The 17,854-nt window shown below is 45.9% G+C and overlaps 1 protein-coding gene across 37 annotated transcripts in view; it reads left to right on the top strand.

The window, feature by feature from the left end:
* Positions 1–17,854, top strand: part of shot (dystonin-like protein short stop) — a 105,072-nt gene that overhangs the window by 74,834 nt on the left and 12,384 nt on the right. For 24 of the 37 annotated variants that reach the window (XM_076533406.1, XM_076533404.1, XM_076533399.1 and 21 more), the window contains 16 exons: positions 26–820; positions 934–1,787; positions 2,087–2,376; positions 2,462–3,505; positions 3,566–4,043; positions 4,105–4,274; positions 4,363–8,006; positions 8,226–8,237; positions 8,868–10,992; positions 11,081–11,328; positions 12,011–12,085; positions 12,392–12,563; positions 12,634–12,751; positions 12,852–13,081; positions 13,429–13,546; positions 14,996–15,058. In XM_076533406.1, the coding sequence (XP_076389521.1) occupies positions 26–820; positions 934–1,787; positions 2,087–2,376; positions 2,462–3,505; positions 3,566–4,043; positions 4,105–4,274; positions 4,363–8,006; positions 8,226–8,237; positions 8,868–10,992; positions 11,081–11,328; positions 12,011–12,085; positions 12,392–12,563; positions 12,634–12,751; positions 12,852–13,081; positions 13,429–13,546; positions 14,996–15,058 (10,436 nt within the window). The remainder of the gene's footprint in view (positions 1–25; positions 821–933; positions 1,788–2,086; positions 2,377–2,461; positions 3,506–3,565; positions 4,044–4,104; positions 4,275–4,362; positions 8,007–8,225; positions 8,238–8,867; positions 10,993–11,080; positions 11,329–12,010; positions 12,086–12,391; positions 12,564–12,633; positions 12,752–12,851; positions 13,082–13,428; positions 13,547–14,995; positions 15,059–17,854) is intronic. The other 13 variants (XR_013038698.1, XR_013038697.1, XM_076533398.1 and 10 more) reach the window with 5 other exon arrangements.

The raw sequence follows: 17,854 nt of genomic DNA, 5'->3' as shown, positions 1-17,854 counted from the left end.
CTCTTAATTGATATCCTTTCCACAGGAACGAGTTGTCAACGTTCTCTCATTGGCTGGACAACGCCAGACGCGTCCTGGAAGAGAAGGAGCACTCCTTGACCGATTTGAACAGGTTGAACAGCAGCACTGATGCGACGCGTGACTTCATCAGCGACGTCATTGCACACCAAGCTGACCTTAGATTCATCACTATGGCCGCACAGAAATTCGTCGACGAAAGCAAGGAGTTCTTACACGTTCTGAACGAGTTCCGAACCAGTTTGCCCCAAAGATTGCCTCATAAGGAGCCTGTAGCCAGTCAGGACTCGCCTGTACGCGGCGAAGTGTCTATCGTCACTGCTCAATACAAAGATCTGCTATCGCGAGCGAATATGCTATCCGATAGATTGTCTGGTGTCGGTGGAAGACAGCGAGACTATCGCGAGTCCTTGGAGAAAGCTAGGAACTGGTTGAAAGAGGTGGAGCCGAAGGTTCATAGAGCAATCTCTGAACCTGTCGCGGCTGAGCCTAAACAGGTTGAGGATCAGTTGAGCAAGGCTAAAGCGTTGAACAATGAGATGCTCGCGAACGAACGGCTGGTGGAGAACGTTAAGGTGACTGTGGAGGCACTTCTGAGGTCACTGGATGGACAGTTAACGCCAAAGGAAGTCGATGAACTGGAGGAACCTGCAAAGGCACTGGAAGACAAGTATAAACAGCTGACCAACGCTATTGGTGAGAAGTGCCAGGAGCTGGACGCTGCTTTGGTTAGGAGCCAGGGAGTGCAGGATGCGCTGGACAGCTTGGTACTTTGGTTGAACAACATTGAGAGCCAATTCAAGTAAGTAACAAGTTCTTAAAGCTTAAGATTCAAGTTCTGTATCATCTCTTTAATGTGAAAATACAATTATATGGACTTCCTTTCCATAAGCTAAGCTCTTTATTGTCTTTCAGGAACATTCAGCGACCAGCCAGTTTACAGAAGGAACGTCTGGAAGAACAGCAGAGGGACCAACGTCTTCTCCAAGCCGATTTGGACAGTCATCGTTTGAGCGTGGAAGCCGTTGCGAGCAGCGCGCATGATCTGCTCACGAACTCCAGCAACGCGCGAATCGCGAAGCGTATAGAGAGCAAACTGAAAGATGTACAATGTAGATTCGAGAAGTTGATGGACAAGTCGTTGCGCCGAGGCGAGTTCCTCGACGAGATCGCGCAAGCCCTCGGCGACTTCTTGGTCGAGACGACGAAGTTCGACAGCTGGTACGCTCACATGATCGAAGCTCTCGAGTCTAGAGACTTGAGCAAACTGGACGTGGCAGAGTACGAGACCAAGATGGCGAATCTGATGGATAAACGCGAGGACCAACGAGCCAGCTTCGAGGACTTGATCCGCAATGGAAAGAACTTGATTTCGAAGAAAGACGTGACCGACGTTGCTCAGATCAGGGACAAGATCACGGCTCTTGAATCTCAATGGAAGGAAGTGAACAACTTGATCGAAGAAAAGCAACGACTCAGCAAATCCAGAGCCAAACAGCTTTCCGCTTACGAAAAGCTTCGCGATCAAGTTATCGATTGGCTGACTCGCACTGAACACAAGGTGCAAGGCCTCGAACCTGTGGCTGTTGATTTGGAGAAGCTGAAGAGACAGGCTGACGAGCTGAAGCCTATTCAGAAAGAGTATCGCGATTATGGCAACACCGTTGATAAAGTGAACGATCTTGGAATCGCGTATGACGGCTTGCTCAAGGAACGTATCGAGAGTCCAACACGTCGTCGTGGTAGCACCAGTCCAACCAAGAGACCAGGTACGGATCGTGGTCGTTTTAACACTTTTAACATAATCTAGTCCAGTGATGGTCATTGATAAATATCTACAGATTCTGTACCCTCCCAGGGAAAATGACCCTAGGTACCTCTCCAAGCTTTGCCTAGAACTTCCACAACTTGAAACTTCCGTGCCCATCGCTGGTTTAACCCAAACCGCTTCATCATTCGTTTAGCATCACATCCTCATCTCATTACAGTCATACCCATTTCATCATAACCAGTAATATACTCACACTTGCGCAACTCATACATTTTTTTTCTCACTTTTTTTTTGTAGTACGACGAATGTCACAAGACGGTCGCTCACCATCTCCCGCTAAATTGTATGCTGCTCAAAGTCCGGTCTCTCCAGGTGGTAGCAGCGGATTCAGCAGCCGACGCTCCAGCCAGGACGGCTTTCACCTGGAGGACTTGTCGCCCGTTCAGCAGCAACTTTCAGAGATCAATAACAGATATGGATTGCTGGGTGTCCGTCTGACCGACCGGCAGACCGAGCTAGACAGTGTCAAGGACGAATTGAGGAGACACATGGACAACTTGAAGACGCTTTCCCAGTTTCTGGAGAAGGTAGTCTATCAGTTGCAAACGAAACTAGACTTTCTATTCGTAGTTCATGACTGGATATACATTACTACTTCTCTTTTTTGAATAGATTCAGCGACAGATACCAAAGGAAACCATGCCAGGCACTAAAGAAGAAGCGGATAAGACCGCGAAACAGATTAAGATCGTTATCGAAGAAATGTACGAGAAACAATCGTTGCTTGACACCACCCGAACCCAAGTTCGCGATTTGGTCAGACGCAAGAAGGGAGCAGCCGGTGTAGACAGATTGAACGACGAAATGGAAGATGTGACGAACAGATGGAGATCCTTCAGCGAACGTTGCAAAGACAGAATAAAGTTCCTGGACGATGTCAAGGACTTCTACGATACGTCTGAAGGTTTAGCTTCATGGCTTGGATCAAAGGAGAGAATGTTGGGTGCTTTGGGTCCAATTTCAGCCGATCCCAGAATGGTTGCCAGCCAAGTGCAACAGGTTCAGGTCCTGAGAGAGGAGTTCCGCACTCAGCAACCTCAGCTGGATCACCTGATACAGGTCGGAGAGAACATCCTCAGCGTGATAGGAACCGATTCACCGGATGGTCAAAGAACGAGTACCAAATTACGATCCATTTTGGACAAATGGTCCGACCAGTTAGCTCGACTCGACGAAAGAGCGCAGAGCTTGGGAGACGCGGTTGACACCAGCCGCGAGTTCGACGCGAGTCTAAACCGTCTGCGCGACGCTCTTCAAGCGATATCCGACAATCTCGATGAACTGACTCTGGAAAAAGATCCCGAAGACCAGCTGCGAAAGATCGAGAATCTCGAGAGACAGCTGGAAGGTCAAAGACCTTTGCTGGCGGACGCTGAGGCAGCGGGTGAACAGCTGTGCGAGGTTCTGAGCGATCCAGCATCCAAATCCGAGATTCACGGAAAACTGGCTGCAGTTGGAAAGCTGTACACTAATCTGCAGAAGAAATTGGACCACAAGAAAGCTGAGATAGAGGGCAATTTGCGAGATGGAAGGCAGTTCGAGGCTTCCTGCACTAAAACTTTGGGCTGGCTCGCGGACGAGCTTGGAAACATGTCCGAGAAGTTGTTGGTATCGGCCGATCGAGACATCTTGCAACAGCAACTTGATCATCATGAGGTAAGCTGATTGATCGATTGAATTAAGTCAATGTTTAAACTAATCTTTGTTTATTCATAGCCGATGTATAGAAACGTGATGGGCAAAGAGCACGAGGTCATCATGCTGCTGAACAAAGGAAGAGACATGTTAGCTCGATCGCAAAAGGTGGAGAACCGGTCTCTGCAACGTGACCTCGACAAGATGCAGTCGCAGTGGGATCGTCTGAAGAAAGACATGATGGACAGGCACACGAAACTGCAGACTTGCGCGGAACACTGCAAGAAATACTACAAGGCACAAGACGCGTTCCTGCCATGGTTGCGACAAGCTGAGGACAAACTCGAATGCTTGAAGCCAGCTTCCTTCAAACGCAAGGACATCGAGAAACAACTGAAGGAACTGTCCTCGTTCAGAAACGAGGTCTGGAAACATTCCGGTGAATTCGAGAACAACAAAACTCTTGGCGAGACTTTCCTAGGAGCTTGCGACATTGACAAACAAAATGTTAAGAACGAGCTTGGTGCTATGAAGACTAGATGGGACAAATTGAACAATGGTAAGTTTTATTGATTATAGTTTTATGATAATAAGCATTTATTAATCGATGGATGTTTTAGACTTGATCGCAAGAACACAGTCTTTGGAGGACACTGCACGACATTTGATGGACTTCAATGAGAACCTGCGAGAACTGAGACACAGTTTGCAGCGTTGCGAAGATAAATTGGCATCTCACGATGCTCTTGGAGGAGCAGCTAAAGATCCGAAACTTCTCGATAGGATAAAGGTAAATGAGAAGTTGGAAAATACTACGTTATCTACTGACTTTTCTATGATTTCTGTTCTACACCTTTATGTGCCACATTTCATTCCAGAGTTTACGAGAAGAAACGACAAACCTGAAGAAACCTTTGCAGTATGTCAAACAACAGGCCAGTGACTTGGTGAACAAAGCTCGTGAACAGGGAGTCGATGCAACGCACTTGCAAGACGAAGTAAACAATCTAAGTGACAGAATCAATGATCTGCAAGCGAAGCTGGATGACAGATGCAACGAGTTGCAGAGCGCAGCTACCGCGGTTGCGCAGTTCAACGACCAAGCGAAAACAATTGGGCAACAGGTGTCGAGTCTTGAGAGGGAATTGGACTCGATGAGAGCGCCAGGCAGGGAAATCAAGATCATTAGGGTTCAGATAGAGGAAACGACGAAAGTGATAACCAAAGTGACTCGATTGTACGAGGAAGTGACCGATCTGGAGGGTCTCGGAGAACGTTTGGTCGATTACGGTTTCGCGGCTGATGCTGTGGCAACCAGGGAACAAGTTGCCGGCTTGAAACGACAGGTCGTGAAGCTGGATGATCGCTCGAGAGACCGCCATGAAGAGCTGTCGGCCACTTTGGACAGGCTACAGGAATTCTATCAAGCTCACACGACCGTCATAAGCGAGATCGACGAAGCGAACGAGCATGTCAGAAGATTCAAACCAGTTGGATCAGAAGTGGAATCCATTAAAGTCCAACAAGAAGATTTCCGACTGTTGAAAATTAACAAGATAGAACCTTTGGCTCGCGCCGTTGAGGACTGCAACGTCCTTGGTCAAGCCTTGATTCAGACTGCCGGTCGTGATGTGAACACCAGCAACATTGAAAAAGATGTCGATAAGATGAACGAGAGGTGGAACGATCTGAAGGAAAGACTGAATGAACGAGACAGAAGGTTGGACGTAGGATTGCTTCAGTCTGGAAAGTTCCAGGAAGCTCTGGAAGGTCTTCAGAAGTGGTTGACAGATACGGAAGAGATGGTCTCCAACCAGAAACCACCGTCGTCGGATTACAAGGTAGTCAAAGCACAGTTGCAGGAGCAGAAGTTCTTGAAGAAGATGCTGATGGACCGGCAGAATTCGATGTCGTCCTTGTACAACATGGGTCAGGAGGTAGCTGCTGGTGCAGATCCTAAGGAACGAAAGATGATCGAGAAACAACTGAAAGAGCTTGTGGGAAGATTCGACAATTTGACGGAAAGCGCAGCCGAAAGAATGGAGGCGCTCGAACAGGCAATGGGTGTAGCCAAACAGTTCCAAGACAAGTTGGTACCGTTGGCAATTTGGTTGGACAAGACGGAGAAACGTGTGAGGGACATGGAACTGGTGCCAACCGACGAGGAGAAGATCCAGCAGCGTGTTACAGAACACGACGCTCTTCACGAAGACATTCTGTCCAGGAAACCTGACTTCAGCGAACTCACAGAGATTGCTAGTCAACTGATGGCTCTCGTGGGTGAAGACGAAGCTGCAGCTCTGGCCGACAAATTGCAGGACGCTGCCGACAGATACGCCGCCTTGGTCGAACGATCAGAGGCTCTCGGCAGCCTTCTGCAACGATCGAGGCAAGGTTTGCGTCACCTGGTTCTCAGTTACCAAGAACTTCAGGCTTGGATGGAAGGCATGGAGATCAGACTGTCGAAGTACCGAGTATTGGCAGTTCACACAGAGAAGCTTCTTCAGCAAATGGAAGATCTTGCTGACTTGACCGAAGAGGTATCCACCAGACAGACCGAAGTAGACAGCACCACGGATGCCGGTTTAGAACTGATGAAACACATCTCGAGCGACGAGGCTCTTCAACTGAAGGACAAGCTCGACTCTCTGCAACGACGATTCAATGATTTAGTCAGCCGCGGCTCCGATCTGCTGAAACACGCTCAGGAATCGCTGCCATTGGTCCAACAGTTCCATGACAACCACAATCGCTTGATGGACTGGATGCAAGCGGCCGAGTCCGCCCTGCAATCCGCAGAACCTCGCGAGGATGAGATCGTACGCCTGGAAATGGAGATATCGGAGTACAGACCAGTCCTGGACAAAATCAACGCTGTCGGTCCACAATTGTCTCAGTTGTCGCCGGGTGAAGGCGCTGCCACCATCGAGGGTTTGGTAACCAGAGACAACCGGCGATTCGACGCCATCGCGGAACAGATCCAACGCAAGGCCGAGAGAATACAGCTCAGCAAACAGCGTTCGCTAGAAGTGATCGGCGACATCGACGACCTGCTAGAATGGTTCCGCGAGGTGGACAATCAGCTGAGAGAGGCAGAACCACCCAGCAGCGAACCTGAGATCATCAGAGTACAACTGAAGGAGCACAAAGCTCTGAACGACGACATATCCAGTCAGAAGGGCCGCGTCAGAGACGTCATATCGACGGCGAAGAAGGTGATACGCGAAAACGGCCAGCATGAGGACACGTCAACTATCAGAGAGAAGATGGAGGATCTCCGAGAGACAATGGAAATCGTCTCCGGTCTTTCTGCCGACCGACTTGGAGCACTGGAGCAAGCGTTGCCGTTGGCTGAACATCTGCGGGATACGCACATTGGTCTGGTCAGCTGGCTCGAAGAGGCCGAACAACAAGTTGCCATGCTTCCTATGCCTGCTTTGAGGCCTGACCTCATAGCCGCGCAGCAGGACAAGAACGAGCTGCTAATGCAGAGTATCAACGAGCACAAGCCTCTCGTAGAAAAGTTGACCAAAACCGGTGAAGCTTTGCTGAAGCTTGTTAACGAAGAAGAGGGAATTAAGATACAGGACATCCTCGAAGCCGACACAGCCCGATATGCAGCTCTCAGGGCCGAACTGCGAAGTCGACAGCAGACTCTGGAGCAAGCGTTGCAAGAGTCCTCTCAGTTCTCCGACAAACTGGAGGGAATGTTGCGTGCGCTCTCTTCAACGGCGGATCAGGTGAACGGTGCTGAACCCATCAGCGCTCATCCTGGTCGCCTGAGGGACCAGATGGAAGAGAACACCGCATTAGTCGACGAGCTGGCCCAGAGGTCCGAGGCCTACGCGGCCGTGAAGAGAGCAGCCGATGATGTGATCAGCAAGGCTGGAAACAGGGCTGATCCAGCTGTGAAGGACATCAAACGTAAACTGGACAAGTTGAACAAACTATGGAGCGACGTGCAGAGGGCGACCAACGAGCGAGGACACACTCTGGACGATGCTCTGGCGATCGCGGAGAAATTCTGGTCCGAGCTGAATGGCGTGATGTCGACTCTGCGAGAACTGCAAGATGCTCTCGCGGGTCAGGCACCACCTGCAGCACAACCTGCCGCCATCCAACAGCAACAGGTAGCTCTGCAGGAGATCAGACACGAGATCGACCAGACGAAACCCGATGTCGAGCAAGTCCGCGCATCTGGACACGAGCTGATGGGTCTCTGCGGCGAACCGGACAAACCGGAGGTCAGGAAACACATCGAGGACTTGGACCAAGCTTGGGACAACGTGACCGCGTTGTATGCCAGGCGCGAGGAGAACCTTATAGACGCCATGGAGAAGGCCATGGAGTTCCATGAGACTTTACAGAATCTCCTGGAGTTCCTCCAGGAAGCCGAGGACAAGTTCGCTCGCATGGGACCACTGGGAAGCGACATCGACGAAGTTAAGAAACAGATCAAACAATTGGCCAATTTCAAGGCCGAAGTAGATCCTCACATGGTCAAGGTCGAAGCTCTGAACAGGTAACCAAACTCGCTTCTCTTCTCCCTCCCCGTTGAATTTTCTTGAATCATACACCGATCAAGTCCAGGAGTGTTCAATCGCGTTTCACTTGTACTTCTCCTTGTCGCGCGATTCCCCCCGTTTTGTTACGAATAACAAAAAGCCCCTGATGAAGGTAACCAGCGAGATTCTAATCCCAACTTTTGTTTTTTCCGCGCCGGTTCCTGCGAACGCATTAGGAGTCTGACAAGGCAAGTCAACCCTCTCTCTGTGTTGTTGCTGTAGTTAGAGCATGGCTTACTCTTTTATATCGTTCCCCGTTCGGTACATGCAATAGATCCCGAGTGGTCCTTTTATAATCAATAATGTCCGTAACAAACGTCGTAATACCCTCAGTTGTCGGTCGAATAATCGAACATCCCTAACTTCCAACGTTGGTTGAAGTTCCGACAGCCGTTTGATGGTCGAACGTACTACTGTATTTACCTGCCTGTCTGCCTGCCTGGATCGTGACGTGCCTGTTTTACTTACATACATGATCTTGGTCATGGACTCGACGAGTTACAGCGTTTTACCTTTAGGATTAGGGAGCAACTCTTTGGGACTGTTTGGAGCGGTGTTCATTGCTGAAGAGCTCAATTTACTGCCCATGAGCTATACAATATTTACGGTACTATATAAAAAGAATTGCTTCCTATGGTTTGTTGTATCTCCTCTCCCGTAGATTCGTCGATCCAGTATTTTTACTAAACGTGCGAGTTTAAACAACGGTCTCGGTTATTACAAAACATCCCCATGGTGTACGCTTGCTCACATCGACGCGTACAGTTCGCGTTCAGTCTACCACGAAACTATTTTAACACAACTCGATGGTATTTCAGGCAAGCGGCAGAATTAACGGAGAGGACATCATCGGAGCAAGCGGCAGCCATCAAGGAACCACTGGGAGCCGTGAACAAGCGATGGGACGGTCTGCTCAGAGGACTCGTCGAGAGACAACGTCTTCTGGAGAACGCTTTGTTACGATTAGGACAGTTCCAGCATGCACTTGACGAACTTTTGGTATGGATCGAGAAGACGGACGACACTCTGGACAACCTGAAGGCGGTGGCTGGAGATCCACAGGTGATCGAAGTGGAGCTAGCCAAGTTGAAGGTGTTGGTGAACGACATCCAAGCGCATCAGACGAGTGTCGACACGTTGAACGATGCCGGAAGACAGTTGATCGAGGACGGAAAGGGAACGGCGGAAGCCTCGACCACGGCCGAGAAATTGGGAACCTTGAATCGCCGTTGGCGAGACCTACTGCAACGCGCTGCGGATCGTCAACGAGAACTGGAAGATGCCCTCAGAGAGGCGCAGTCGTTCACCGCAGAGATTCAGGATCTGCTCTCCTGGTTAGGTGACGTGGACAACACGATAGTGGCCTCGAAACCGGTGGGTGGTTTACCAGAAACCGCTTCGGAACAGCTGGAACGTTTCATGGAAGTTTACAACGAGTTGGAGCAGAATCGTCCGAAAGTCGAGACTGTTCTCCAGCAAGGTCAGGAGTACCTGAAACGCGCGGATACTAGCAGCGCCGGTGGTCTGAACCACAATCTGAAGACCCTGAAACAACGATGGGACAACGTAACCGCTCGCGCCAGCGACAAGAAGATCAAGCTGGAGATCGCGTTGAAGGAGGCTACGGAGTTCCACGACGCGCTCCAGGCGTTCGTCGACTGGCTCACTAACGCTGAGAAGATTTTGACCAACTTGAAACCGGTGTCGAGGGTGATGGAGACCATTCTTGGTCAGATCGAGGAACACAAGGCCTTCCAGAAGGACGTCGGCGTTCATCGCGAGACCATGCTGAATCTGGACAAGAAGGGTACCCATCTGAAATACTTCTCCCAGAAACAGGACGTGATCCTGATCAAGAACTTGCTGATAAGCGTGCAGCACAGATGGGAGAGGGTAGTTTCCAAGTCCGCGGAAAGAACGAGGGCTTTGGATCACGGATACAAGGAAGCACGAGAGTTCCACGATGCTTGGTCCAACCTGATGAATTGGTTAGATGAGACGGAGAAGACCTTGGACGAAGTTGCTACAGACGGCGGCCTTGGTGGTAACGACCCTGAGAAGATCAAAGCTCGACTGAACAAGCACCGCGAGCTACAGAAGGCCCTCAGTGCCAAACAGGGTACCTATGACGTCACCATGAAGAACGGCAAGTTGCTGAAGGACAAGGCGCCCAAGAGCGACGAGTCCGCTCTGAAGGAACTACTCAACGAGCTGAAGAACAAGTGGACCACCGTATGTGGCAAGTGTGTGGACAGACAGAGGAAGTTAGAAGAAGCTCTGCTCTTCTCGGGTCAATTCAAGGACGCCATTCAAGCGCTCCTGGAATGGCTCAGCAAGTCACAGAAGCAACTCACGGAAACTGGACCGCTTCACGGCGATCTGGACACCGTGATGAACCTAGTAGAACAGCACAAGACCTTCGAGAAGGACCTGAAATCTCGCGAGTCACAAATGAAGTCCGTAATCCAAACTGGTTGGGAGATACTCAGAAAAGCTCCGGAAGACGCGTCTGCCATTGAATCTCAAATATCTGAAATGCACGACCTTTGGAACACGGTTACAAAATTATCTCTGGCGAAGACCAGCCGACTCGAGGAAGCTCTGAGAGAAGCTGAACGCCTGCACAAGGCTGTTCACGTGCTGCTAGAGTGGTTGAGCGACGCCGAGATGAAACTGAGGTTCGCTGGACAGCTACCGGAGGACGAACAGGAGAGCAGGAACCAGCTGATGGAGCATGAGAGGTTCTTGCGTGAACTGCGTATCAAGGAGGTTGAAAAGGACCAAACACTGGAACTGGCTCATACGATTCTTGGTAAGGCTCATCCGGATGGTGCCGCGGTTATCAAACATTGGATTACCATCATACAGTCGAGATGGGAGGAGGTGGCCACTTGGGCTCATCAGAGGAACCAGAGATTGGAGAACCACATGCAAGGTCTTCAGGTACTTTATCCAGTACACTTTATTGAGGTCTTAACTAAATTTTATTTGACCAAATTGGAACAGATTTTTATACGTATTTATTTTTCAGGATCTTGATAACCTTCTCGAAGAGCTGTTGTCGTGGCTCGAAGGTTTGGAGAACACCCTGAACGCCCTCGAGGCTGAACCCCTGCCAGACGACAAAGCTACCCTGGAAATGTTGATAGCCGATCACAGAGAGTTCATGGAGAACACTAGTCGAAGACAGAACGAGGTCGATCGCGTCTGCAAAGCTAGACAAGTGAAACCGGTGAAAGACACGAAGAAGATATTGAAGGCTAAGTCACCAGCGCCGACGTACGTTTACATTCCGCACCTATCTTATTTTTACTCCTAGTCCCAAGTTTTAGCGAGTTCTCGAGATCGTCAAGGCTCCAATATCATCGAGGTAGACGAAGTCCTCACTAAACTTTGCCATTTCGATCTTAATTCGAACGTATTCTCTTTTCTAATGTTTGTTTTCGTTTGCGTGCGCTTCTTTGGAAAGTTACACTTGCCCGTGCATGTGTTTGATTCTTCTGTCGTATTTTTAAAAAAATTTTTTTGTGTGATCGATCAACGAGGACGACTGGACAGAAAGGTGCGTTGTCGAGATTTAAACGATGCTTCGAGTCGGTTTCTTTCAAGTAGCAGCATGGTATGTGATTGCGTATCTCGGAACTAAGAGAATACACTTGCGGCGTATTTGAGGACATCGTACAAGTATTTATAAGGAATAGGCCTGCGTGTGAATTATAGTAGAATGGTAGTATTGATAGTTGATTGTATAGACTATTCAGATTCGTAACTCTATAAGTGTCGGTTGATAATAACGTTAAGCGTATTTCGCGTGGCCTATTCTCTCTCCTGCTGTCTCGTTTTGCTTGAAAGGAAATCGATCGCTGATTTGGGACTGAGCGATCGGTGCACGATAAGCGAGTTTTCTCGCGGATACTTTTTGGTAGAAGTGTCGAGTGATGTGACGCATGTTCCTGTTTAGCCGAGGCAGCCCAGGCCGCGACAGAACAGCAGATTCGTTGCCGCACATCGGCCCAAGGTTCCCACCTAAAGGAAGGTTCGTCACACCCAGCTTTACTTTTCGATTTTTATTTTCTACTCGCCAATGAGTTGCTTTTAACCCCCATAACACTTTCCACTCACACACTGCAGTTTGACGACAATTATTCGTTCAATTATATTTCGTTCTCTCTTTTCTCTCTTATCTTCAGGTGTCGAGCTGTTTAGATCCTTGCACAGGTTGTTCGGTGATCTTTTTATTTATTCATCATTCATTTGCACCCTCTGCTTCTCACGCTTCGTTTACGCAAGTTTTGAACGCGAAGGAGGTATAGAGATATCTGACGATGTATTTTGTATATAGCAAAGGAGCCGAACCCGAGTTCCGCAGTCCGAGAGTGAAACTCCTGTGGGACAGGTGGAGACATGTGTGGATGCTGGCTTGGGAACGTCAACGACGACTTCAGGACAAGTATAACTACATTCAGGAGTTGGATCGCGTTGCTAACTTCAGCTGGGAGGATTGGCGCAAGAGGGTCAGTGTTTCTCTTCACTACTATTCACTGCTGTTCTGTATAATAAACCTAACATCTGGTCTGGTTGTAGTTCTTGAAATTCATGAATCACAAGAAGTCCAGACTGACCGATCTCTTCAGGAAGATGGACAAAAACAATGATGGCCTCATTCCTCGTGAAGACTTCATTCAAGGAATCATGAATACCAGTAAGCCTTTTCAAAAATTGCTTCTTATGAGACTAAGCTTTGAGACTACTTGATAGCAATTAATAGTTCAGTTGAGACTAAAGCAAATACGTGTTTGCAGAATTTGAGACGTCCAGATTAGAAATGGGAGCAGTAGCAGATCTGTTCGACCGTCACGGCGAAGGATTGATAGACTGGAAGGAGTTCATTGCTGCTTTGAGACCGGACTGGGAAGAACGGAGGACATACAATGACACGGATAAGATTCACGACGAAGTGAAACGCTTGGTGATGCTTTGTACTTGTCGTCAGAAGTTCCGCGTCTTCCAAGTTGGCGAGGGAAAATACAGGGTATCTGATGATTTTCTGAAGGGTGGTGAGGACTGTGTGGTAGGGTGTCACATGTGATGTCGTCCATTTTGATGTGTTTGATCACGTGTTATACATGTTGAATTATGACATGGTTAGGTTAGGTCTCTATGTTACTCTACGCGTTACTTAATATTTCTGTCTGTTGTACCATGAGTCGCACAGTGATTTGAAGAATCTTTGGTTACTGCAGATCCGATCGTAGTCATACATAAAAATTCACAGTATTATTAAAAGTAATAAAGCGTGTAATCACCTTAGCACACAGTGATCATGTTAAAGATCTGACAAATATTGTATGTACTTAATTTTAATTCTTTCTTTGACAGTTCGGAGACAGTCAAAAGTTGCGACTGGTACGAATCCTACGATCCACAGTGATGGTTCGTGTCGGTGGTGGATGGGTAGCCTTAGACGAATTTCTATTAAAGAATGATCCTTGCCGCGGTGAGTATTTCCTCCATCTGATCAATCATTTCTTCTATCTCTTTACAACGTTACCGTCGAATTATACCGTCGGAATCGATGAATTCGGGATTAGTAATTTTAGAATTCCCAAAAAAACAAATCTTCCCCGAAACATCCTCCAATTCCATATATTACACCGGTTAATAAAATGTCCCTAAAACCTTTCTCCTCATCCAAAGAGGCAGCTATTCGCGTTTATGTTTATTTACCGACTAGTCACGCGTGTGAGATTGAATTTGTACCGTTTTCTTTTAATACGTTCACTAACACATCGTACGCTTTTTATCTTGAGTTTGAAGTTTGAAGTTTGAGTTTGTTAAACGGACCCGATTGCTTTCCGCTGCCTCGGGAAATAAATGTTGCGGTTGTTCACTGACGAATTCATTCATCATCCCGTGAATATTTTCCCGTACTAAAAATTCATTCGAAATTCTATCGCTAACGTGAAATCCTCGAATATCATGCTCTTCGTGTGTCTCATATTTTCGTTGGTGTCATTCGTACGTGTACGATCTCAGCTCCTGAGGTACAAACAAGTGACTAATCATTAACCGACTCTGCGATGAGTATTTTTTTTTTAACACCGTTTTAAGAACGATTAAGCGTGCGCCCCGTAAAATTCACCTTGCGTATTAGTTAGGTTTCGTTTTTGCGCTTGATCATTAACCAACGAACGAATCTTTGTTCCACGAATCGTTAGGTTCTCCTTCGTTTTCTTATCACTTTTTCGCAAATTAGCCTTTGTGTTTGATTATGTTTGCGATTGATAGCATTCGTGGAATGGAATTCGATCGATTATCATTAGCGAACATAGAGTATTTTTGAGACTTTTGGAGATCCTTGTCGCTTGTCATTAGTTAATTAACATCCATCGAATCATCCTCTCCTTCATTCCATTTATTAAAATTATTCGTGTACATTCTCGTTCAAAAAATATTATACACTTATTTCATTTTAATTATACATTTATTCAAATTGTACATCTTATTAATTATAATCATTAATTATACATACGGAGTTACAATTTATAGTTGTATTAAAACTACATGAATCACCTACAGACAAAATGGCTGCCATGATTGAAAAATACAGAAAGAACATTTCAAATAATTTTCTCTCACAAATAAAATTTTATATATATTTACAAACATGTACACATAATTAAATATTTATATAGTTAAATTATTTACGTAAAAATGAAAAAGGTGTATAAGTATGATTTTGAACGAAAATGTACGAACCATCTTGTTTCATCGAAACATCTCATTTTTATGATGCACAACTTTAATCGACGTACCTCTCCGTACATATCACGTGTACATCTTAATAAGCCTCGAGTTTATTGCATGTTTTCGTCTATTTTAACAAAATTAAAAATATTAAAAAACGGACCGACTGAACTCCTCAAATCGTAATTAACCCGTCAAGTTTTTCTAATGCCGATACCGGACCCTAACAAACCGGAACAACATGAGGGTTGGTGTCCGCTCGGTGAGAATCTTTTTATATGGGAATAATTGCATATTCGTGGCCCATACGTTTTCCAATTTTTTTATACTCTACATTAGAACAACCAAATTATCAAAATAATAAATTACAGATTTTTTATTTAAACCTAGGTTCAAACATTATATTTATGTACTTCATACTTTTATAAAACCATAGATTTTGTTTAATGCAGTAAATAATTCTACTTAAACAATTCTAAATTATTATTTACATATTTTTCAGTGTACGTTCAATAGCAGTTGTTCTATTGTTATCTGTAAATCGTACTGGCCATGAACTCCACGTGTTCGTATATCCTGCATGACTGATACGTATCTGTACATGTACAATGCAACGTGGGTTTCCTTGGACAAAATGGCGACGTAGGGCAAGGAGACATTACTAATTCAATGTTATACATCTAGCTGTACATACAGTAAACATGAGAGTTAAATTACAAAAAGAGAAGGTCATTGTCAAGTTTAGTTAAATTGCCTCCAGTTGAGTTGTGACAATTTGGGGTGCGTTAAGTTGAGATAAGTAGAGTTGCGTCGCGTGAAATTGGGGTGCGTCGAGATAGGGTATGATGACTAGGATCGTTTGAAATTGGGGTGCGTCGAATTAGGGTGCGTGGCGTTGGGGTATGACGAGTTGGATCGCTTGAAATTGGGGTGCGTAGAGGTGGGACGCGTAGAGTTGGGGGTGTATAGAGATATGGGGTGCGTGGAGTTTGATCACGTCGAGTTTCGGTGCGTGGAATTGGAATTTTTGGAATTGGATCGCGTCGAGTTGAAAATGCGTGGAATTGGGATGCGTTGAGTTGGGGGTGCGTGAAGTTGGATCGCATTGAGTTGGGGGTGCGTGGAGTTGGGACGCGTAGAGATGGGGTGCGTGAAGTTGGATCATGTCGAATTTCGGCGCATGGAATTGGAATTTTTGGAATTGGATCGCGTCGAGTTGGGGGTGCGTGGAGTTGGGACGCGTAGAGTTGGGACGCGTAGGGTTGGGACGCGTAGAGTTTTGGGGTGCGTGGAGTTGGATTACGTCGAATTCCGGCGCGTGGAATTGGAATTTTTGGAATTGGATCGCGTTGAGTTGGGGGTGCGTGGAGTTGGGACGCGTAGAGTTGGGGTGAGTGGAGTTCGATCGCGTCAAATTCCAGCGCGTGGAATTGGAATTTTTGGAATTGGATCGCGTCGAGGTGAGGGTGCGTGGAATTGGATCGCGTAGAGTTGGGACGCGTAGAGTTGGGGTGCGTGGAGTTTTAGATCACGTCGAATTCCAGCGCGTGGAATTGGAATTTTTGAAATTGGATCGCGTCGACTTGGGGGTGCGTGGAATTGAATCGCGTCGAGTTGGGGTGAGTGGAATTCGATCGCGTCAAATTCCAGCGCGTGGAATTGGAATTTTTGGAATTGAATCGCGTCGACTTGGGGGTGCGTGGAGTTCGTATGCATAGAAATTGAATCACGTCAAATTTAATCGCATGGAATTAGAATTTTTCGTCTTAGATCGCGTCGAGTTGGGGGTGCGTGGAATCAGATTATGTAGAATTCGAATGCATCGACTTCCATCGCGCGAATATTAGGGTGCGTCAAATTTCATCGCGTAAAATCGAATCACAGTAAATTAACTCACATCAAATAGAATCACATTGTACTCGCATGAAGTTGTAGTGCATCGAATCCGATCCCCTCGAACTAAATCTCAATCGCGCCAAATTGGATCACTTCAAATTAAACCGCCCCAAGTCAGAACTTATTTATCACTCATTCTTAAACTCTCAATCAACTTCAAAGTAACTGATCTAACTTCCCTTACTATGCTTGCCCTAAGAAGCCTCCCCTAAATATTTCCTAGGATTTGTATCAGGTTTTATTCCACTCTCCCTCCCCTACACCTCTTTTTAACCAAAAGAAACCTACGTTGCTCCCAATTGTACATACTTTCTACATCTATTATATTTGCTTCCTGGAAACAAATTCGTTTCTCAATGTGTATTTAGTTTGATACGCGTGTTTGAAACCTCTTTGTATGTGTGTATGGCATGCAAGGTGTTCCTTATTTCGGGTTACTCTAACAAAGAACGTGTACCGTGATCGCGTAACCTTATCACGTGTTATCATCATCGTTTTTATCCTCTTTTTATTATTCCACTTCGTATATAACTTGGAGGAGCGATATTTATTTTGTTCGACGACGTTGCTGTCGATGGTCAACCCTTCTTACAATCTGTCACTATTGGTGGCATTAATTAAATTAATTTATTAATTAAATTTGTTAAACACAAGGTTGACTGTCGAGTGCAACGCTGTTGGACTTGTTTTGCATGTCATTCTCGTCTCATTTTTATTCTGTACAAGATAGCGCAATTAACCCTTTTGTTAAATGATAGAACATCGTTATACAATTTTTGTATAAGAAAATTGTATAAAATTATATAAAATTTTTTGTACAGAAAAATTGTGTAAAATTATATAAAATTTGTTGTGCAAAAAAGTTGCATAAAATTATATAAAATTTTTTGTGCAAAAAACTATAAAATTATATAAAATTTTTTGTACAGAAAAATTGCATAAAATTATATAAATTTTCTTGTACAAAAAAATTGCATAAAATTATATAAAATTCGTATACAAAAAAGTTGTATAAAATTGTTTAAAATTTTTTGTAAAAAATTGTTCCGTAGGCAATATATGAGAATATATGATAATGCAATATAGTTACGTTACAATATAATTTTGTATGACACGAGTGCAATATAACGAAAGGGTTAAATCCATACTTAGATACATGTAT

The sequence above is a fragment of the Megachile rotundata genome, chromosome 7 (genome assembly GCF_050947335.1).
Source record: "Megachile rotundata isolate GNS110a chromosome 7, iyMegRotu1, whole genome shotgun sequence".
Classification (NCBI taxonomy): Eukaryota; Metazoa; Arthropoda; class Insecta; order Hymenoptera; family Megachilidae; genus Megachile; species Megachile rotundata.
The sequence above is the reverse complement of the archived record's forward strand: the minus strand, read 5'-3'. Positions and strand labels throughout refer to the sequence as shown.